This window comes from Schistocerca americana, chromosome 5 (genome assembly GCF_021461395.2).
Source record: "Schistocerca americana isolate TAMUIC-IGC-003095 chromosome 5, iqSchAmer2.1, whole genome shotgun sequence".
NCBI classification, from domain to species: domain Eukaryota; kingdom Metazoa; phylum Arthropoda; class Insecta; order Orthoptera; family Acrididae; genus Schistocerca; species Schistocerca americana.
In genome coordinates, this window is record NC_060123.1 from 448,119,832 (window position 1) to 448,138,314 (window position 18,483).

General features: G+C 36.1%; 1 protein-coding gene across 2 annotated transcripts in view; it reads left to right on the plus strand.

The window, feature by feature from the left end:
- Positions 1-18,483, plus strand: part of LOC124616082 — a 158,980-nt gene that overhangs the window by 81,053 nt on the left and 59,444 nt on the right. For both annotated transcript variants that reach the window (XR_006979843.1, XM_047144331.1), the window contains exons 7-8: positions 7,395-7,557; positions 14,221-14,418. Coding sequence is in view for 1 of the 2 variants with exons in the window: in XM_047144331.1 (XP_047000287.1) it covers positions 7,395-7,557; positions 14,221-14,418 (361 nt within the window). In the remaining variant the exon portion in view is untranslated. The remainder of the gene's footprint in view (positions 1-7,394; positions 7,558-14,220; positions 14,419-18,483) is intronic.

Here is an 18,483-nt window from a genome sequence, read left to right on the forward strand (position 1 = left end):
GTGTTCTAATAGCATCATTCAGTGTTTATTTATGTACCGCTTCATTGGATGCTACAGGTGTAATGAAACCTAGCTCATGCACTCTGTGTATCTAGGCTTTAACTGGTGTCAGAGGTATGCTGCAAAAACCCAACTGTGAGGATGATTTAAATGAAATGGATGATTGAAAACATTTTGTATTCCCTACTTTGAATTTAAACAATTGTTGGTGTTTTGTGTCTGGCGTACTGGATTGCTAAATGGAATTGATTATCTTCTTTAAACTTGAATAAGTTAAAATATCCAAACAAAAAATATTAAGTTTTACTGACAAAATATCTAAAAGAAGTGCTAGTACTAAAGTTACATGGTTACAGCTTACTTTGGCATTGGTTGGCCTCTTAATGGGATCTTCTGACAACTGTTGGTGATGACCTACTGCTGAAGGTGCATCAGTGTTGTTATATGTCCAAGTTAATCATGGACACAGCTTCTATCATATTGACTATAAATTCCATCTCATTTCTATTAGTGGTCAGATTGATCACCAATTTGGATGGAGGTCCTATTGTAGCTGGTAGTGACACAAAAGCATGCACAGGCATGTTGTGCCATTTTATTGGTGCCAGCCAATTGAATTACATGCTGCCCCAGTGGTCAGACTTATGAAAGTTGAAACACTTAACGTCACCCTCATAATGTTGCTTCTAAAGGATATTGAAGGAGTCAGAACACAATTTTTATGATTTATGATTGATATGGCATGACAACATTGAGGACTACTGCTTTTAGACGTTGCTATTGCTAGAAATTGACAATGCACTACACAATGTTGTCTCTGGGCATCTACCAATGTTGTGGGGGCAGTTATATTAATTACCTTATGTACCATTTGTGTCCTTGGTAGCAGGATTGCATGAAATAACAGGCTTGTGGTGGAAAATCCAGGTTATGATGATGATTTATACATGTTGTCAATTGTTCTGCAGTGTCACTTACAAGATAATTTGACTTTGTCAATGCAGTTATCAAAATTTGACTGATGGATGAATCTGATGTTCCCAGCACCCTTACATGTTTATCAGAGGATAATCTAGATCCCACTTCACGTATAAGAGACTGTGTATGAGACATATGAACAATTCATCATAAAATTTGTACTATCTGGATAGTTCTTTTAGTTGTGCAACCTATGCCATGACCTAGTTATTTGGTACAATGATTAAATTTGAGCCTTGTGGTTAAGCTGTGGGTTTTCTGATGTTAAAGGCTAGACAACAAATCACAAATTTCAGAAAATTCAAAGGATCTAGAATCAGTAGATTGCTTTAACTGATAATTTACTACTTAAAGAAAGTAAGATAGCACTTTAACAAATAGCATTAAAACACTTGCCCTGCACTGAAGGTGGCATTGATGTAGGTAAACTTCCCATCTTTCTTCTATTTCACTGAAATTGACATTGCACCAGTACTGTGTTGCTAACTGATGTTGTTTCAGTAGCTGTTTTAGCTGGTGACTCCACTCTGATGCAACCATAACTGTTGTCAATGCTTTTGTTGTTGCTAAGTCTGTTGTCTCTTATACTGTTCTAACTATTGTATCCACAAATACATCAAATATGCATGCATACTAAAACAGTCTCTCAGAAGTGTTGGAATGTCACCTACCAATGGCTTCATATGCAACACTGCAGTGTCTGACAGAGCATCAGGACAGCCCTCGTATTGTGTCTGGCTCATCACAGAGCTGCCCTTTGGAACATTATCTGTACCCTGAGTGAGAGAGTTTGAAAACCCATGACTAGTAGACTGACAAAGCCTCTGGTATCCCATCTCCATCATAGGATACTAAATGATCCACACCCAAATCCAGTTTACAATTATAAAATGAAAAGCATGAAACAGAAGTGCTTCCTTCCCAGTTCAGTGGCTGACACTAAGAAACATGCAAACATGAAAGTGGAAACTCTTCCAGTGCTACTTACAGTTGAACATTGTTGAAACATGTAACAATATACATTAAAGTTTTTGATAATTGGAGCACCAAGGATGCTTTTGGGACCAACTATGTTCTTTATTTGTTGACACTCGGTGGTAGTTTGTTGTTTGCACCTTTGATCTTTTGTAATTATCACAATAAACAATATTGATAATCTGTGCTCCTGGCAACATGGCATACATGTTTTATATCCATTAGTAAGTCAGCTTTATAATCTCTTAAAGGACTGATTGGTATCAATATCCAATAGATATATGCATCTGAAATGTACTGTATGCCACAGGTACACACAAACTGCTGTTATTTTTGGTCATGGACACTATCATTTTGTCACATTTTCATTATATGCAGTCCAGTCACATTAATGTGATCGCCGTCTGTTTTTAAAATCATTGTGCAATAACCACTCACAAGTGGCAGGTGGTAGCACTAGCAGTGGAGAGTATATTATATAAAGCATGTTATGGGAGCGGGGGGAACGCAGAAACAAAAGCAGTCATTGTTGTCACAATGAAGAAACAGAGTGATTTATCTGACAACCAAAAGGGCATGATCATTGGCTTTTGGACAGAGTGCAAAAGCATTTCTTAAATAGCTAAGTTTATAAACTCTTCACATACTGCTGTGGCTAAAGTATACTGTGCATGGCAAAATGACAATATCCAAAACTGTCACCAAGGCAACTTTGGTGCACAACAGGCCATAGATGACAGGGCTGAATGATGGCTGTGGAGGTATGTTTAAGATATGAATAGACATGCAACTATTGAGCTTCTGACCTCTCAGATGAATTGTGGGGCTACCAACAGTGTCTTCTCAATGACCGATCAGTGATTGTTGTTATGTATGGACCTCCACAGCAGGCAGCTGGTTCATACACCCATACTGCCAGTTGTTCATCAGTGGCAAAGGCTGGAATTTCCATACCATTTGTGCCAAATTTCACTGCGCTGTACTAACGGATACATTCATTGTACATCCCACATTGATTTCTGCAGTTATTTCAGACAGTGTTGCTTGTCTTTTAGCAGTGATAACTCTACAGAAAAGCCACTGTTCTCCATCATTAAGTGAAGTCATTGTCCTTGGTAGGAGGTAATGCCTGAAATGTGGTATTCTTGGCATGCTCTTGACATTGTACAACCATAATAATGTTGGACACCTTTTCACATGAATCACCTGAGTACAAACGAAAGCTCTGCCAATGCACTGCCCTTTTATACATTGTGTATGTGATACTACCGCAACCTCATGACAATTGTCATCTCAGTGTATTGCTTTCTCAGGAGAAAAGCATTTACAGAATCAGTACTGACCTGCTGTTGGAATCCTATTTCCAGAATGATGGTCCAATGTTGTGTTGCTATTTAATTTCCCAAAAATTTTAGAGACCATGGTAGGAAGGAGGGAGCTGGTTTTTAAATAGAGAGTCGCTAACTTATGTCCCCCTTTATAAATGGATGTTACTACTGCATACTTCAGTCTTTCAGGTTATAGCCCTTGGCTCATCAGCTGGTTACAAATGTAACTCAAGGAGGGAAGGGCACTACCAAGTCAATGCAAGTTTTTAGTACTTTGGTTGAAATATTATTGTATCCACAACAGTTACAGTGGCCTAATGATTTTGGTCATCTAAAAGATGATTTGCCAAAACTGATGTCTGGTAGTAGAAAATTCAGTGGATTTCTAAGTAAATCTAATGGCCATGCTTTCAGGAGTCCTTTTATGTCCTGGTGTTTTCAGCTACAGGGAGGAAGAAGCCACTGAATTTAGGAACCAGTGATCCGAGTTTAAGATCATTTCTCTCACTGCTACTTTCAACAAGAAGTTAAGTATCATTTGCATTGCTGATTTTTTTTTCCTTTTTGATGTAGTAGAAGTGTTGCTCATAATGTCCCTTTAATTCTTGGTCAGAACTATCCCTCTGGATCAAATACAGCTCTCTTCTGTACCTTGCACAAAATACTTTGGTCCTCCATGTTAGCAATACCTTCTTCTAGCTTTTATCGTAATTGTTCCTGTACCATTAAAAATGAAAACTGAATTAATAATGTTGAGGAATATTTTTAGGAGAGAATTAATTTCTCATGTACTGTGTGCCCTTGGTAATTTCTTCCCATCATTCATGCCGTGAATTCTCTCTGAATATAGTAACTGAGTCAATAATTATGATTTTGTGAAACTCTATGCTTCAGTTTTGGTTAAACCTGATTGATGGGGGTGCTCTATTGCTATCACCTTACCATCGCAGTCACGTATATTTAAGAAGCAAATTATCAGTTGTCATTGCATTACAGCCTCCTATTCTTGTTGGTAATAATACTTTTTGGACCAAACCTTAGATGAACATCAGGAACTGTTAAGTGCCTTGATCATATATATCCAATATGAAGTCAATATCAAAATCTCCACATTCAGTTACTTCCCTTTATTTCTACTGTTATGTTAGTATGCTCTCTGTATCCATATAGGTGCATCTGTTCAATTGCAGTAATTTCCAAATGATATTCTGCTATGTGTAGCACATCTGAGAATAATATTCCATATTATCAAGAAGGAGAACCTTCAGGGATGTGGATGAGCCAAGGTAAACATTAATAAAAGAACTGTATTAACAATGACCTGTCATTGTGCTGCTTGATGCTTTGCACACTTTTTCCATCTAAATTTACTTAAGTAAATTAGAAAGAAAGCTGGTATTTTGGGAAAAAAGCTTCTGCCTCCTCAGTTATACCAGATAGCTGCCGTTTATCTGCTATTGATAGTATAATATTTACTTTATTACAATGGTATTTTACAAAGGAAATATTGATGTAGTGCTGTAAGTATCAAGTGCAATTTGCAATAAATACTACAGTATTTGTCATAAAGCTTTACAACAAAACTGATATGTGTGATGTAACTAACAGAAATTTTCAATTATTGACTCTATATGTTCATATAATTTTTAGAAAGAGCGGCTAATGAGATATGTTTGTTTGGCTAATGAGATACGTTTATTTGGTTGTTTGGTTCTTTCTTTTTAGTTGTCAGGGATTCTCAATTTCATACTTTACACCAGAAAGTAACTTGTTGATTATCTTCCCAAGAGAGTACATACTCCACTCTGTATCCTAAACAACAAGGCAAGGTCTACATGAAATTGTGTCTTGTATTGTGATTGTGTGATTCACAGTTCAGCTGAAACTGTTTTTGTTGTTAGTACCATTAACATTTAAGGTGTCATTGTGTAAGGGAAGTGAGTGTAAGAATTCCAAGAGCAAGGTTTCTGCAAGATATATGGTAATCTACTTCATACAATATTCTTACTGTTCGCTTCTGCTAAATAAACACCTGATTTACTTTACTTGCACTGCTTGAGAAGGTAATTCCATAAAACAACAGGGAGTGAAGATGTGTGAGATAAGCAAAAATTTAGGTCACCACCATGAGAGATGCTTCCAAGGGCAAAACATATTGAACTGAGCTTCTTGATTAGTTTATCAATGTTTGACACAAGTTTAACCTGTTATCCAACTAGAAATAAAAGAATTTTACATAGTGTGTTTCATTCAGTGCATAACAAGATTGCCTACTTCTGGTGCTAACATGTCAGTATTGCTAGTCTGAAATTCTATAAAATGTGTCTTTGTGAGATGAAGGCCTAAACTGATTGCTGTAAGCCAGTTCAGCTATCATCTGAGCTGTGTCTCCCATGGACCCTGATTAGTATGCTTGTGTCATCAGCAAACAGTATTGTCTTTGAATTGCTCTTTAAAGTCATAGGAAGTTTATGTGGATTGAGAAAAAGAGGAATTCAACATTTTATGTTCCTCCATTCTGAGTTTAGTTTCTTGACTGTAGCACAGTTTGTCAATGAAATCATCTGTTTATGTTATGAAAGTCAGACACCATCCATGCAAGGGGGAAGCCATTAATATAATAGCCTTTGATTTCACCAAAAAAATTGTGATCTACACTATTGACTTTGGCAAGATCACAAAATGTACCAACACGATAAATTTTTTTTAACCCTGCTAGCACTTCATTTTTGAGGTCTTGTATTGCTTTCTCTGTGAAGAAACCTTTACAAAAGCTAAACAAGGAGGTACCATAGTTAACAAGTCCTGATCAGTATTTTACCACAGTCCACTTTCTCAGCATTTTAGAAAGGATTGCAAGGAGCACTATAGGTCTGTGGTTTACTTATTTTCATTTTTATAGATTGGCGTTCCTACAAAATATTTAAGTATGTCAGGAAACATGGTAATCCTATCAAGTCAGCACAAGATTTTAACTTTCTGCTAGAAACACCAATAGTCAGCAGAATTACCACTTTTTAGTGACCTACTGAATTTTATAATGTCTTTAGAGGCTGTAATTTTGAAACTGATCTTTTTTTTCCACAACTAAATCTAAGGTGACTGTATTTGGTAGTTTACTAATAGGAACTAGATTTTAATGACAAGTCATATTTTTTCATGAACTTCTTTAGGGTGAATTTTACAACAATTATGAGTGAATAGTGTAGAAAAGTGTATTTTTATTGTGAATATAAAGTCATATTTAGGAAGGGATTGTCGCACTGCAAGATCAGTATGCAGAAGTGGGGACCACTCCTTTATGAAGCAAATGTGGTGAAGTGAAACATCCATACCACCTTCTGCCTTGTTGCTTGCTGGGTGAAACTTGTACACTATAAGATCTATTTAAAACTAATAACAAGGCCATTTTGACCAAAGTTTCTAGAAAAAAACCTCTCCAAGCAGGCACATAAATAAAAAGAGTACCATAAAGACAACAGAAGGAAGTGTGATATTGTGGATGTATGGACAGAGGAAGTGTGGGGATTTGGGGGGGGGGGGGGGGATGTGAGGGGAAAAGGGACGAAGGTAGCGATTGAGGCCAGAAGGATTGCAGGCTGAAGAATGTGTTGAATAGCAGGCATTTCTGTGTGCAATGTTGCTGTAGGCTGGGACATTGGAGAGTGTGTTTAGGGAGACAATCCAGATAAATCACATGTATTATTAGCAACAGTTGAATAGTTGACTATTGAGCTCAGCACCACATTCTGTGATTGGATAGTCAAACATATCCTTGATCAGATATGTATGTACATATGCTCAACTTTTGTTAGCTCAGAAATAATGTTACCTCATAAATAAATTTGATAGCATTTATAATGTCTCTAAGCAGTGTTGATAAAAATAGTAAACTACATGAATAAGAGTAATAAAAAGACATGAGGAGTACTCTTTTCAGTGTTTGTCAATGTTGACGATGGGTTGTATCTACAAAGGAACAATACATAAGTCTGCGGATTCTAGTAGTCTGCGGATTCTAGTATACTGGCAGGAACTGGACACAAAAATTTCTAAGCCATATAGTAACATCAAATTCATTTAATAATTTATTTGTGTGACTTTTTGTTACAGAGGAGTTGAATCGTGCTGTGTGTTGGTACCTCACTTGTGACCGCTACTGGGAAGATTCTCCCAATGATTCTAGACATTTTCCTTGGGGCCTTGTCTTTGTGTTGGTCATGGTGCTTTCTCTTGGTATCTGCCTCTGCTACTACATAATATGGGTTCTGTTTGAGTAAGTATGAGCTCAGATTGTTGTGTTTGACACTTATTGAATAAAACTTGATGCAGTCTGCAGCAATAGTTATTGAGAAAATAACTGTTTGCGTACTTTTGAATTTGCACGTTATCCTTTTCTGAATTTCTCCACAAAGTTAACAATAAACAGCAAATACATACAAACGTAGCATATACTGATCTTCAAACAGTTTAATATGACCTCTGACTGCAGAGCAATGTGGTAATTTTTACATTCACAAATCTTTACCAGAGGTACGGTAAGTAATAAGTAATAGAAAGAAACTACCCAAACCTTTGAATAGAACCAAATTAGCTCCCAAGCTGAAATTCAGCCAAACAATGATGGTATAATTGGATTGGATATTCCGCTCAGCTGTTGAATGTGCTTTACCTTGAAACTTCCTTGCAGATTAAAACTGTATGCCAGACTCGGACTCAAACTTGGCACTGGGTGATTATAATAAAAGTGTGGCTACTCACAGAGGTCCAAAGCAGGCTGCAATCATCGAATGGCAGCAAAACTTGGTAGATGTGCTAATGTGTTAATGCAAAACCAATTTCCACTGGAAAAACATTAGTTCCAATTTTGGCCACCAGGTGCAAATCTTGTGCTGTACAGCGTCTCGTTGATGTCTCTGGTGCTCATATTGAAGAAACTGTGGAAGTGGCAGTTCATAATAAAATCAAAACTATGCTTTTCTCACTTTCTTGATTTGTTGTCTTGCAGGTAGCATAGCTGTGTTTCCCTCTACCAATCAAGAAATTGTTATTAATCACCAAATTTGGCACTTCACTCATTACTTAGCATTGTGTTTGTCACACCTGAAGATGTTAATCTTTTGTGCTAATGAAATATTGTAGGAATTTCACAACGACATCCGATGTCTCCCCTAGGTCCATTTCTACAACTAGTCCATCGAGTAAGCCTCAGGCAACATAAGTTTAAAAATGATGGTGTAAATATCTTTCCTTGTCAGTATGCAACAGGGTTTTTTTTCTTTCCACAAGTGTGATTTGAACTTCTTAGACTATCCTCTGAGAACAACTGACTTTCAGAATTACAGATGAAGTAAGCACAGATTAGAGGCACTAGAGACAGAACATTGACCAGTAATACAATTTATTTGATAGAAAAGTGGTAAGAGGAAATTTAAAGAATGGTATGTTCTTTATTGTTTTGATATGATGTGGTAGATGAATTTAATCTCTCTTTTGTTAATGCTACAAAGGATAGGATTACCACTGGTAATCAGAAGTGCAAATCTGATGCTAACTCTGCTTATGCTAATCATGTTTTACCAAACTGTGCAAATATAGTGACAGCTTGTATCTGGAAAGAAACAGAATTATGTGATATTTTTAAATAATAGCAAAACTGAACTATTCCAAGTCTGAAGATATCTATGGTTTGTTAAACTTTGTGGTTAAAAATAATAGAGTTAATATTAAATCCTCTGGGCACATTAATAATTTAGATCTTAGTTAACACTTGCTTTCCAAAATATTTAAAAATACATAAAAAGGGTGACAAATCCTGTACTGATACTAATAATTATCATCCAATATCTCTGGTTAATATAATTTAGAAAATAATTGACTGTTGTATACAAATACCAAAATTTTACATTTGTCAAATAATGATATCCTGACAAATTCAAGTATGGTTTCAAGTCCCTAAAGTCAACAGTCAAAGCTGTTGAATTTTTTATTTTATTTTATTTTATTTTATTTTATTTAAATCAAGTAAAGCTAGTTGCTGTAAGTAAGACATTTGGTTTTGTAAACTACAAAATATTACTGAAGAAACTGTGGTGTTGTGGTACTAGGAACGTTTCTATATTAATAACAGAAGAAACTACAACAAAGAAAAGTCACAATTTCTGAACGTTACTAAAGGGCCTTCTAAAGGATTGGTGCTTGGAGCCAACACTACTTACAGTATTTGCAAATGATAAGCCCCATAACATGCCTTGTAAATCTGTGCTTTATGAAAACAGTGTTCATAAATTCTGGAAAATGTCTGAACAATATGAAACTATAAAACAGAGAGTACCTTAAGTTATTGAATATCTGGTTTAAAGCTAATGAATTATCTATTAATTGTGGAAAGACCATGAACATTATTTTCAGTAGTACCTGACATTTTCAGGAAGAAGAGAAGCAATCTCAAACATGCCTAAATATAAAATTTTAAAAATGATTTACAAACTCTTACCTGTTTATATCACATGTAGATAACTAGTTTTGATCGAAAAAATTAACCATCTTGGGATCTGAAAAGAATAAGCAAACAGAAAATTGCTGTAAGTGATACAGTTTTTTTTACATGAATATGTATATGGTGTGTCTGTTGTCCATTTCTTCTACTCATGTTGTTTTTATATTCTTACTTTTATAGGGTTAGAAGCAGCTGCTCTTCTGCTGATGTGCCCTATTTTTAATTAACTATCGCATTCATGCGATTCCAATCTCATACATGAATATTCATTTCATATATTTCTTTATAAGTATGCTTCTGCTATTCAGATGCTGTGTTTTATACATTTTACATATGGTAACACTAATTTCTCACCAAATTTGGTATGTTTTATCTCTTTACTTATGTCTGGTGATAAAAAAATTTATGGAATAACATTAATTTTAAAAAAAACTGTGTTAATTAAAGCAATTTTCTGTTTGATTATTCTTTTCAGATCTGAAAATGGTCAATTTTTTCAACCAAAACCAGTTGTATAATTATTATTAGCTAACTGTGATCTAGACAATTTAAAAAATGTTGTATATAAAAATAATTATTTTTCATTTTATCCAATATTGACACCAAATGCCTATCTGTTAAATTTCTTTGTTTATATCTTGACTTGAAATTAACTTTAAATAGTCATACTGAATATACATGGTGTTACAAAAAGGTACAGCCAAACTTTCAGGAAACATTCCTCATACACAAATAAAGAAAAGATGTTATGTGGACATGTGTCTGGAAACGCTTAATTTCCATGTTAGAGCCCATTTTAGTTTCGTCAGTATGTACTGTACTTCCTCAATTCAATGGAGCACGTTATCATGATTTCATACAGGATACTCTACCTGTGCTGCTAGAACATGTGCCTTTACAAGTACGACACAACATGTGGTTCATGCACGATGGAGCTCCTGCACATTTCAGTCGAAGTGTTCGTACGCTTCTCAACAACAGATTCGGTGACTAATGGATTGGTAGAGGCAGACCAATACAATGGCCTCCATGCCCTCCTGACCTCAACCCTCTTGACTTTCATTTATGGGGGCATTTGAAAGCTCTTGTCTACGCAACCCCGGTACCAAAAGTAGAGAGTCTTCGTGCTCGTATTGTGGACAGCTGTGATACAATACGTCATTCTCCAGGACTGCATCAGCACATCAGGGATTCCATGCGATGGGGGGTGGATGCATGTATCCTCGCTAACGGAGGACATTTTGAACATTTCCTGTAACAAAGTGTTTGAAGTCACGCTTGTACGTTCTGTTGCTGTGTGTTTCCATTCCATGATTACTGAGATTTGAAGAGAAGTAATAAAATGAGCTCTAACATGGAAATTAAGCGTTTCTGGACACATGTCCACATAACATATTTTCTTTCTTTGTGTGTGAGGAATGTTTCCTGAAAGTTTGGCCGTACCTTTTTGTAACACCCTGTATTTGTAAATGGTTGTCATGTATTATTTAAGTACTAGTAAACAACACGAGTTGAGCCAATTGAACCTCCTGTTGCACCGCCACATGGAGGACGTTGGTACAGGAATGCAACTGATGTTGAACCTTCAAGAGCAACCACCATTTGTTTCATCTTTTTGTATATTTTAGTTTGCATTCGAGCCTTCATGTGGAGGAGGTTATTCTGTAGTAGTGCCATGAGCATGCATTGACCTCAAATTCCTCATGAACTTAAAAAAGTCACCAGCAGAATGTTTCATATGTAAAGGAGGTGTTTGGTGATAATTCTATACCACATGCATGAGTTTTTTAATGGCATAAACAATTTCCAGAGGCAAGTCAAAACTGAAGAAATGCTGATTTTTTTCCAAAATCAGGGATGTTATCATGACTAAATGGGTGCCCGTGGGTCAAATCATTAATCAGAAATACTACAAATACAAGTCCTAATCAAGTTGATGGAAAGAGTAATGAAGAAAAGACCAGGTGCGTGAAGAATGACACACGGAGTCTGCACCAGGACCACACACCAGCCCACAGTGCCTTATCTGTGAAACGAGTTTTAGCAGACAAATGCATTCCTGCACTCGAACATCCTCCTATTCACCAGATTCCTGTGGCGTTTATCTGTTCCCAAAATTGAAAAGTGTATTGAAGGGGACACATTTTCAGTCTGTTGAAGAGGTAAAAGCAAAAATGACAGTTTTGTCAAAGAGGGTGACAATGGATGATGTACAGCACTGCTTTGAGCAGTGGGAGACAAATGTTGAGTGGTGTATAGATATGAGAGGGATATATGTTGATGGGAATAAAAGTTAGTTGTAACTTCGTTCGCAATAAATCAAAGTTCTGAGACCAGTTTCATTACTATTTATTTGTCACACCTCGTATGTGTCTCAAAACTATTGCTTAGTCCCTCTTATGTTCTATTTTGCTGCCAATTAAAGCATGGTACCCTTTTGTATAGCAATTCTGTAGGGGCTGTGTGAAGAAAACTGGTAGAAAAAGGTCATCTGGTGCGTGTCAAGCTTAGAGCAATCTGTACAATGACATAATACTCATCAAGCATTACTCATGATTATACCTAGAACTAGGCTGAAGGAGACACAGTGTATTTTGAATGTTTAGGTGGAAAGTTATTCAATACATTACCTTCAGACACACACCACATCTCACCAAAAGTATTTAAAAACAAAACACAAAAATGGGTGATAGTAAAGAATTTTTAGACACTTGAAGAATTTGAAAACTGTTCAAAAGATAATCTTAATTATGTAAATGTGTAATGTAAATACTGATGTTTGACTTTTTCAGTCAATACTAAAAATATGATATGGAGATAATAAAACAACTCAACAAACAGTGGCAGGAGAAAACATATAAAAGAAGTGGAAATGCACAAGCTTTCAGAGCCAGTGGCTCCTTCTACTGGCAGAAAGATCGGAGAGAAAGGAAGAGGGATGAAGGAAAATGGCTGGTGAGGTTTAAGAAATGGGAACAGTCGCAGAAAAGTCATCCAGTATCCCAGGTGAGAGGAGACTTATTGGAAGGAACAAGAAGGAAAGACTGTAGGTAGCAAAATAAGTCTTTTCTTCTCATCCTGTCCAATAAGTCCCCCTGACATAAGGTTCTGGGTGACTTTTCCATAACCCTTCCATTATCCTAAGCCTCACCAGTTCTTTTTTGCCTCTTCCATTCCCTACAGCCCTTCTGCCAGAAGAAGAAGCCACTAGCTCCAAAAGCTCACACATTTACACATCATTTATATGTTTTCTCACACCACTGCATACTGAGTGGATCTTTTTTTAAATCTATCCATATTATATTTTTGAACATTGATTATTTTTGTTTTGATATATATAAATCAATATTAAGCCAGTTATGTTTAATAAATCAGGAAGCAAGATGCTAAAAAGGTTTTTTTTTCCATTGTCAGAAAATGGTTCACATAGACTGAAACTAATAGCGCATTTCAATAAAGTTTTTATGGCACCTGATGGTGTGTACAAACATGTCTTTCACTGAAGTACGAAACAGACCAGAAATGCTGCCCAGTACTTACTTCCAGGAGACATGTCAGTACTGCCGACAGACACACAGAAAATTACACACAATGTCCTTGTTTTTGGAACTGCTTTTTGTTCCCTTGGGAAGGAGAGAGGGGGCCTGGGGAAGGTTAAAAATTAAAGATCACTCACTCATACACCAGGGAGAGAAGGACCCAACTGATGTGAGGAGGAGGGGAGGTTTTTGTCAGCATTTTTTGTGTTCTGTGATTTCCAGTGTAATCAACAATACTTCAGAATAAAAATAGAAGAATAGCTACAATCAGTTCAGTTACTGAAATAAACCTTCAGTACAAACATTTAATATTATATGCATTTGAAAAAAGGACATTAAAGCCATCATTACCACTAACTACAAGTATTGTAATCAAGGAGGAGACAGGGGGATGCTATTTGGTTGTACTATTTACGGAGAAGATTTATTATAGCAACAACAACATGGAGATCTTGTTTCAGACTGTAGAATAAACATAAGAAAATGAAATAATCACATTGTTCACGTTCAACAAAGTAAATATAATTTTGAGTGATTGCTTAATTTTCAGAAAATTCAATGACAGAGCACTAGGAGTAATCAGAACAATAAAGATTGTTATTAAATTAATATTAGTTAGTTAGGTCAGAAAATGTAAGACAGCAATGGATGCAATACTCACACAGTTCTGAAACAATGTAAGACCATTTGCACCATGTTTACCTGCATCTCTAAATTATTATATTTTTGCATGCACCTTCTGTTAACGTTGGAATCTGCTTGAAAATTTTTTTCAGGATATGAAGAAGAAGCTGACTTGGTTATAATGTCACCTTTAAGAAAGTTATTCAACAATTTAGGATGCAACAAGTTATATAACTGCTTTTCATAACTGTGATAAGTTTTTTCTTTATTGTTCCAGTTCTGATGACCAAAGTGTTGCCAGCACAAGTGCCACTGCAACGGCTACTTCGTCTCCAGTGCATCATGCAAATTCAACTAATAGGCCTTTATACTCAGAGGAATATTACACAGTTCCAGAAATAAATGATATGGGACAAAATGAACATTATATTTATGTAACATATCCACCAGAACTAAAAAGGAGATTGTTAGAAAGGTTAGTTTGGTCTGGGTGCATCTAGAGAAAGCACAAGCTTTGTTGTATTTACGTAAGCATCTCCATCATTGCACATAACATACAAACCAAAGAAAACTATCCACGTAAGACTTTAGTCACATGCATGGCTTGTAACATTATGCTGCATACTGCATGAAGGAGTTGCATGTACTTTCTGTTTGTCTTTACATAAAGGAGAAATTTCAGAAATGGTTTTATTAAGTTTACCACAGCTTTAATTTTGCACAGGAATTTACACTATCTGTGTTGATTAAGTTTGTTTTGTCCAGTCAAGACCAACAACAACTGAAATTCATCTACAATTATCTGTCTGAAATACTCTCAGCAGCAGAGTTTGTACTGTACAAAAGGAAAAGATGTTGCTACCTGTAATGTTTATAAAATAACTTTTTGTACAATTATGTGAATTTGAATAAGAATGTAAAAGTTGTGTTATCAATAAAACACATGTGTTTGTGCACTCTTATAGTAATGGCCACTGAATTTGTTTTCTTCAAATCTATTGCCAAGTGACTTATATGAAAAGGTAAGGACCAAAAGTTGGTTGTCACATCTTGATGCAATTGCCATCCCAAGTTAAGATATTTGAGATGACATTCTGCTTGTAGAGATACTAAGCTGTGCAGTCAGGTATTTAAAAACCAAAAAATAATGTGATTTTTCTCAAGTTACTATTCTCTACAGAATGAAATTGTCTTACAGATCCACTGCAGCAGCATGATGCTTATATTTTCAATTACATCAGAAACAATCATTTATCTAATTCAAGCTGGAAAATTCTACACACACACACACACACACACACACACACACACACACACACACAGTATTCATTTCAGTATGTCCGCTTGTGGAAGAGAACATTAAGACAAGTGGAGTAACAGTGCACAATTTCAAAATATAATGTTCACAAACAACTGTGAAAGACAAAATTTGTCATAAATGTTTTTACTGTCATAAAAACAAATAAGGCTGGAAAAAAGGAAACCAATGTATCATTCATTGTAGGCCTTTGGCTTCATTTCCACTGTTTGGAAATTTTGTCGAAGTTCTCTTGAAAGCACAAAAATACTTGGTTCATAAAATTTTAGTGTAAATACATAAGCCATGAAAGCTGTGCAGAGATGCACAACACTCTTTTATCTTTCAAAAAAATCATTTTATCTTAGTAGATTTGATCATTAATGTGTTGAGTTGTGCAGTAGGAAGATAGTTTTCTCTTTGTCTGGCTGGGGTCACATTCATAATGTTGGCAGTTTACATCCCCATCCAGCTAACCAGTTTCAGTTTTCTGTGTTTCCCTAAATTGCTTAAAGGAAATGCCAGTGTCGTTGCTTTGGACAGGACATGGGCAATTACCATACTCATTCTTCCACCATCCGAGCTTATCTTCCATCTCTAACAATCTCATCAAAATGGGACATTACACCCTAATCTTCATACTTTTACTTCCTTTTGATAAAGATGACTGGATTTTTTGTCAAGTGCCACCACAGTCTGATTATTATCCTGCAAATGGAGATTGGATCTGGTTCTCAGTTGTGAGGAAGGCATGGCATACCTCCAGCTATGGGGTCTCGTCTGTCAAACGTTCAAAATATTTACAAAACTTTTTCCAGGTGTGTTTAAAATATATCATTGGCTATGAAAATGGATAGATTCATGAGCTTTAAGTATTTTGCAGGGAAACTGATGAAATCAAATGGCTCTGAGCACTATGGGACTCAACTGCTGTGGTCATCAGTCCCCTAGAACTTAGAACTAATTAAACCTAACTAACCTAAGGACATCACACACATCCATGCCCGAGGCAGGATTTGAACCTGCGACCGTAGCAGCAGCGCGGCTCCGGACTGGAGCGCCTAGAACCGCACGACCACCGCGGCCGGCAAAATCAATCTTAGGAATAAAATTAAACTCACACTGGGGGAACATAAGACAGTCCCATGATGGTTGGTAAAGGATCCACTTGTACTCCCAATCTACACACGTAAATTCATAATGAATTTCAAGTACTCTTGAAAAAAAATCTCATGTTTGTCAGTGACAGCAGCATGCTAATCAAAGACCAAAATCTACCATTTGTAACACTGCTCAGATGATAAATGAACAAGCCTACAGCTGATTCACAGAAAGCATGCTAAATCTGAATCTCACAAAGACTTACAATATGCAGTATCAAACAAAGAAAGATGACATGTTCAAAAATTGAAACTGGTAATCACCACAGCACTTGTGGGATGGCCATATGGTGAGCGAATACCCTGTTAAAATGATCTGCTGACACCAGAAGAGACATTAATGGTCATATGTAACAACATTATTTATTAGGATGTAGCTGTGTAACAAGAAAAATGGAGTCAAGCCATAAACAAACCAATGAAGATGCTCAGTGTAGCATGTCCTGCATTTAGACATATTCCTTGCGCCATTGATTTGAGCAAAATGGTGCTGACTTACTTTCCACACTATCACCCACTGTTACGTTATTGTCTGGGGATATGTAGCTACAGTAAAGAAAATATGTGTTCAGCACAAGCAAAATCAAGAAAACCACATTAAGCTAGCACATCTTTAACAGGCCTCTCCAGAGATCCAGTGTTTGTTAATAGTATTTGATACAGATAATGAAAATTAGTTTCAACTGAATTAGGACTTACAAAACCAATAATAGACAGAAGGGTAATTCTTATGTAGTCTTTACCTCCTTCCTTGGGTTCAGACAATGGTTCTGTATTCTGATATGAATGTCTGCAAGAAGCTGCTAACTGATGTGAAGTATCCCTATAATTCCAAAGGAAAATTAAAAACATGTATTTTTAGGCATGCCTTCTGTTAATCAAAGCTGATAATACACATTAATTGTAAACTTTCATTTTAAAATACACTGTAAACTTAGCTTTGAAAATTATTTTACCAAAATCACTGTAGGCTATATTTATTTTTCACTTTATTTATTTCCTATCCATCCAGTCAGTGTCTTCAACTGCGCTAAATACAAAACCCATAAACTGGTTCTATGGCTTCATTGTTACTTCATTGTTAATTTGTACAGAAGTCTCCTCACTGCATTGAGAGTTCATTATTTTAATTTTATTACAAATCATTATTTAATTTTTGTCTCATTTTTGCATGAAAAACCAACATTACCCTAATTCAGTGAGAAAGTTGTCCTCTATCACTTTCTGTAAATTTTTGAAGAAGTCGTCTATTCATCTATCTCCTCACCTGAATGTGTGCACATTGATGGATAGCCCTGCGTAATTTCCTTGAATATCTTTTGTTTTGTTTGAAAACAATTCTTACTATACTGCCTTGAGATTCCTTTTGTATATGAAACATTATTTTTATTTTTCTTGTTTATGCTTGAATTGATTGCTGTTTGTTTCTTTTAGTAAAAAAAATGTTATGATTTTAACTCTTAATGTGTCTGTATTTTATTGTCTCAGTTCTGATAACCCTATTATATCCCACTTGATGTTTCTCACCACACACAGTTTTGTTAATGGTAGCTGTGATAAGACATTGTGTGAGCATTACTAAATGCCTTCTCTGAAAACCACTTAGAACAGACAATAGGAAACCCACACATGATGAAAATATATCTAATGGCAACAAATAACCCTTTCCTCTTTGAGGATGCCCACATCAAAACTGGTTCCATCTACCAAGACGTGGTTGCGGCAATAATGATTACCAAAGTACAAAGGATAACTAAAACAAGCAGACAGACATATATGTTCAGTAAACTAGATAAAAAATCAGTAGTGTCATATCTCAGTGAGGGCAGGAGCGTTAGAGCAGGGACAGCCACAGTGTGCCAAACTTCATGTGTGCAGCATGTGCGGGCCACATGTGGGGCAAGGCCTGGCCTGTCACTCAGCTTTGCTTGGTCCTTCTCCAAAAGTAACCGCAACAGAGCAACATTTTGTTTACCACTGCAGTGTAGGTTTTTGTGGTTGACACAACTCTCTGAGTTTAGCAGAATCGTAATGTTAGTGCTGTTTACCCTTCACAATTTGTTCATGGTATGAAGTACATTCA